This window comes from Labeo rohita, chromosome 15 (genome assembly GCF_022985175.1).
Source record: "Labeo rohita strain BAU-BD-2019 chromosome 15, IGBB_LRoh.1.0, whole genome shotgun sequence".
NCBI classification, from domain to species: domain Eukaryota; kingdom Metazoa; phylum Chordata; class Actinopteri; order Cypriniformes; family Cyprinidae; genus Labeo; species Labeo rohita.
This window is the reverse complement of record NC_066883.1, coordinates 25586059-25592058: the sequence shown is the minus strand read 5'-3', so window position 1 is coordinate 25592058 and position 6000 is coordinate 25586059. Positions and strand designations below refer to the sequence as shown.

The 6000-nt window shown below is 37.6% G+C and overlaps 1 protein-coding gene across 1 annotated transcript; it reads left to right on the top strand.

Annotated features, from left to right (window-relative positions):
• Positions 1-3326, top strand: polr1g (RNA polymerase I subunit G). The gene is made up of 3 exons (XM_051128492.1): positions 1-206; positions 292-427; positions 1735-3326. Exons 1-3 carry the CDS (start codon positions 152-154, stop codon positions 2426-2428), a joined length of 885 nt encoding a protein of 294 aa, XP_050984449.1. The 5' UTR covers positions 1-151; the 3' UTR covers positions 2429-3326.
• Positions 3327-6000: the final 2674 nt, after the last annotated feature.

The following is a 6000-nucleotide window of genomic DNA, read 5'->3' as shown; positions in this document are numbered from 1 at the left end:
CTAGAAGTGCTTCCGGGTCGAAGTTGATTCTCCTTCATCCACATGTGATTCACATGTTTACATGGGTATTTGTATTCGGAGGAGCGAACTGGTGATACTGCCATCGGAAAACATTTATAACATACTGTTATAGAAAAAGCAGAGTGGCGATATGTCGGACAGTGAAGATGAAGCTTGTGAACAGACTTCAGCAGCAAAGAAGAAGGGTGGGTGCTAACTTTCTGCTAACTGTGTGCTAAAGTCAAAATTCTAGAAAGTATCTAACTTTATTTTGTCATTTTCCTTCGACAGTTTCAAAGTACGAATGTCCGGCTGACTTTGTGCCCATGTCGTATGATTCCTCCTCAAGCGCCTTATGGGACGAAGATGAAGATAACGAGAAGGAATTATGGCTCATCAAAGCTCCAGCTCGTTTCGATCCAAAATGGTACAAAATACCCTGGAAATAGCTTATCGTTTTAAATAACATATTGGAATTAATGTACAGGTTTGCTAATAGGAATTCTGTCATAATTTGGAACCAGTCCTAAGGATATCACACATAATAATAATAATAATAATAATTATATGTTTAAAAAATACATTAATATTTAGACTAATGTTTATTGTTATTTTATGCAAGTAATAGCAAGTAATATTTAATAGTACTTAAAATAATAATAGAAAATATACAGTTTTATGTCAATATCTACATATTGACAAGATTCTCCTGCTGAATATATAGAAATATTACTGTTTTGAAACATCACCCTGGACCACAAAACCAGGCATGAGGGTCAATTCATTTAAATTTATCTTTTAAGCTTTCCATTGATGTATGGTTTGTTAGAATAGGACAACATTTGGCCAAGATGCAACTATTTGAAAATCTGGAATCTGAGGGTGCAAAAAAAATAAAAAATAAAAATAGAAAATTGCCTTTAAAGTTGTCCGAATTAAATTCTTGGCAATGCATATTACTAATCAAATATTACGTTTTGATATATTTACAGTAGGAAATAATACAAAATATCTTCATGGAACATGATCTTTACTTAATAGCCTAATGATTTTTGCATAAAGGAAAAAGTGATAATTTTGTGGTCCATGAGTCACAATTGTAATTGTCTTAAAAGTCACAGGACACTGTACTGTGAATATACATTTTTCTAGTCATGCTATGGTCTGAAATATTTTTTAGGGAGATAATGTTCCTTGTAAATACTCCACTCCTTTGTAAATACAGTACTTCTGTAGAATAAATAAAAACAAGGCAACACAGAAATTGTCTTGGCCAAATAGCAAGTAGCAAGTAATATTTAATAATACTTAAAATAATAATAGAAAGTCTTCAGTCCTGTAGATTATCATTCTAATAATAATTTTTGAATATTTAAACTTTTTACTTACTTTTTAACTTTCAAGATTCCCATGCGGAATATATGGCAATGTTACTGTTTTGAAACATCAAAGGTTTGACTCGGGACCACAAAACCAGTCATGAGGGTCAATTTTTTTTTATTCAACTATTTGAAAATCTGGATTCTGATCAAATAAAAATATTGAGATAATCACCTTTAAAGTTGTCCAAATCAAGTTTGAATACATAAATTTGTCTCTTGTCATGAATATAGCCACAGAAGCTGACATGGCATTAAAAAAGGACAGAAAAAAACCCAAAACCCTGTTTTAAAATTTGCATAACTGAAAATGTGGTTTATCAATTTAATAATGATTGTTTTGTTTCCTTCACAGCTTTAAAAATCTCAAACTTCCCTTATCAGGACTGGAAATGGTCCAGTCTTCTGGCAAGACCCCTCAGATCTACAGCGTCCTCAGTAGCAGGACGACATCATCAGACCTCCATCTGCTCATTCCTGAAGGGAAACATCAGAAGCCTGTTCTCTGTTCCTCTGGCTTTAGTGGAGTCCTCAAGATCTCAGAAAGCTATGGAAACTGCAGTGAGAACCAAGGTCCCGTTCCCATCCCGGCCGCTCCAGCTCCATCCATCCCAGCTGGTCTCAGGCAGCGTTTCCAGCCTTTTGGTAGTTCCGTTGCGGCTCACATGCAAAATGAAGTCACCGTAGTCACTCCAACTGCTGCCAAAAGAACCGGTCAGGATCCAGTTGAGGGTGAGGAGCGGAAAAAGAAGAAAAAGAAAAAGAAAGACAAGAGGCAAGAAGACAGTGAAGAAGTTTCTATCAAGGACGAACAGACACAAATTGACTGTGATCAGTTAGAGTTATCTGGACTTATGGAGGAAGAGTCGACGGAGGAAAGGAAGAGGAAGAAGAAAAAGATAAAGAAAGAGAAGGAAAGACATAGTGAAGACATGGTTGATGCAAGTTTAATATTCAAAACGGAGCCACTGGATCCTTCTTATGATGATTGCATTGATACCCAAGGGAAAACGAAAAAGAAGAAAAAGAAAAGTAATCGACATGAGTAGACTGTCATAAGAACTTGAAATGTTTTATTAATTTGCCATGTTCACAAATGCTTACTGTGATATTTAACTGTCAAATACAATTGACAAAAATGTGTCTGTCATCACTATGTCAGTATTACCTTATGCGCTGACTTTTCTTGTGCTTTTATTGTGCTTTACTGTCATTCAAATAACTGCACATCACAGAGATGCTATTTTATGTAATAGACCTTAGGTTAGAGGCCATATTGAATATTTAGTTTTGAAAGAGACTTATAATTGTTACAATGGATCACTCTGTATAAAGGTCCTAGATCACACAACTTTTGCAACTCACCAGTGTTGCCAAATCCACAGTTTTCCTGTGGAACTGGGCTACTTTAACACTACTGCGGTATGTTGTTTATCATGTCAGCGGGTTTAAGCGACTCCAGTAATGTGATATTTCTCCCCTGGAATGCAAGTTTTACCAGGGAAACCCTGCCAAAAAAAGTGATTGGGCTAGTTTTTAATAGCAATTGGGCAGATTTTGGTGTGAAAACCTGGCAACCCTGCAACTCACAACTTTTTAAACTGTTTAATTGTTTTTTTTTTTTCAGAAAGACATTTTGTGAGCTGAACGATAGGTACGCATTGAACACCGTACTTTTGTCCCTCACAGCCTTGTTTTCATTCCTGTTAAAAAATAAATATGGCGCTTCCTAAACTAAGGTCTGTATATGCGTTAAATGAAAATTCAACCAACGGCAAAATTACTGTCATTCACACACCTTCATGTCGCTCCAAACCTGAATGATTTTATTCTGTAGAACATTAAAATATGTATTTAAGATTCCACAAAAAGAATGACGATTTTCAAAAGATTAATTCACTTTCAGAATAAAAAAAAATTCCTGATAATTTACTCACCCCCATGTCATCCAAGATGTTCATGTCTTTCTTTCTTCAGTCAAAAAGAGATGGTTTTTGAGAAAAACGTTCCAGGATTTTTCTCCATATAGTGGACTTAAATGGGGATCAACATGTTGAAGGTCCAAATTACAGCTTCAGAGGGCGCTAAATAATCCCAGCCGAGGAATAAGGGTCTGATCTAACAAAACGATCAGTCATTTTCTAAATAATATATATATATACTTTTTAATCAGAAATGCTGCAAGGCACATGTGCTTCTTCACGCATTATGTAAGTCACAGTTAGTTTTTCATATATGTAGGATATTGTGAAAAACTCTCCTTTTTCTCCTCCAACTTTAAAATAGTCCAACATCGTTGTTTTACCCCTTTTTTGCAAAGGGCGTTTGACCTTGGCTGCGTCCGAAAGCTCTAAAATGCTGCCTTCGGAGGCAGCATTCCAAGGCAGGAAGGCATCAAGGCACGTCCGAATTCTAATTCTGCTTCACTTCCTGTCTCCGGAGGTACCTTCTTCTGATGGAATTTTGAAGGCAGCATAGATGTATCCTTCGCTGCCTTTGATTTCCCACAATCCTGTGCGTGTGCATCATATAGGCTATATAAATAAAGATATTCTGGTGAAATTAGACTTGTTACTTTATATAATAGATGAGATCTTGACCATGATATACTTTATGAATCGTAATAGTGTAAAAAGCATAATAAATAATAGTGTTTGTAATAATAGTATTTAAAAAAAATGTTAAAATGGTTAAAATGAGTGGTGAATAAGAATAATATTTACAATATACTACCAATAATAACGAAACAGCCACTAATAACAATGACCTGTTCTGCAATATTTCTTGCGTCTGTGCTTTTATTTTTTCAAGCAAAAAGTAGTTGCCAGTCCTCTTCTCTGACGCACAGACCTTCGGTGGGTAATGACATTGAGATCTTTATGTATTATTAAAGCATTTATATATAACTGTATAAGATCGTTTTTCTACAAAATCTACAACTTAACCGTTAGGTAACCTAGCAACGGCGTCACGTTCTGCTGCCTCTGAAATCTTTCCGAAACAGTTTCTAGAGTTTCCTTCGCAGCCTTCGAAGTCACTGCCTCATAAGGCAGCGAGGCAGCAAGTCAGCTGACTAGGTTTTCGGACGCAGCCTTTAAGCCTCGTTCAGACTGTCAGCCCAAATCCGTTTTTGTCCATATCTGGATGGAATCGGATTTGAATAACTGACTGTCCACACAGTCATATCGCAACTGTTCATATCCGATTTGTATGTCCATAAGCGCTCTTTCGTTTTACGGAATGTGCAATGCCGTTGCGTTGTTATGCCAACGCTAAAATCAACAATAACAGCATTACAGTTTGCAATATGGATGCTGTCTTGTGATATGACAACGTTGCCGTCGCCTTTGATTATATTTCGTCTTCTAAAGCAGCGGCAGAAACGCAGGAAGCTGGAATGTGCGACTTTATTCTGTGCTGCCGTCTCCGCTGGTTTCAAAACTCAAAGAGGTGCGTATACTAGCTGTATATTGTCTTTTCCCACTTGATTTGCAGTTCGCAACAACACAAGCTTGTTTCTGCAAAGACGTTTGTTATGTTTTCCACAAAAACGTCTGACGTGTTTACATTTTACGTGGCATGAAAACGTGAAAAAGCAGAAATCCGATTTGAATAGGATTCCAAACCACATACGAATGTAGCTCGAAACGGGTTTGACCAAATCAGATTTCATGTAGTTAGTTGCTGTTCAGACTACCTAAAGCCTCGTTCAGACTGTCAGCCCATATCCGATTTGTATGCAAATCCGATTGAAATTCGATCATATTTAGGTATCGTATTTGGCATAACAACGCAACGGCATTGCCATAGAAACCAACGCACATTCCGTAAAACGAAAGAGGGCTTATGGACACACAAATCGGATTTGAACAGTTGCATATGACTGTGTGGACAGTTAGTTATTCAAATCCGATTCCATCTAGATATGGACAAAAACGGATTTGGGCTGACAGTCTAAACAAGGCTTAAATATGATCGGATTTCAATCGGATTTGCATACAAATCGGATTTGGGCTGACAGTCTGAACGAGGCTTTATTTGCACATTCACTTTGTATACACTAGGTCGGTACTTCCGCCTACGTCACACGTGCGTGATTAAGTAACATGTGAGGTCGAGCTAGTGCAAGAGGAGCATTTGTGGTTAAAAAGTATATACATTTTTTTTTTTTTTTAGAAAATTACCGATCGTTTCGCTAGATGAGACCGTTACTCTGCGGCTGGGATCGTGTAGAGCCCTTTGAAACCGCAGTTAATCTGCAATTTGGACCTTTAACCACTTGATCCCCATTGAAGTCCACTATATGGAGAAAATCCTGGAATGTTTTCCTCAAAAACCTTAGTTTCTTTTCGACTGAGGAAAAAATGGATGACGAGGGTGAGTAAAATATCAGAACAATACTAGTAGAAATTAGTATTCTGGAAGTGAACTAATCCGTCAATTTTAACACCGCGTTTCTGCAGTACACACAGCTCGCCGGTGGGAGGCGGCAGAGCTTCCTCTGCCGGTGAGAACGCTGACGGTCCGCCGCTTGTTCTGCACTGAGGTATGGTCATGTTTTCTAATGAGCACCGGCACGTTTGCCGCCTGCAAATTCGGTTTCTCTGCCCCTCCCACTGCG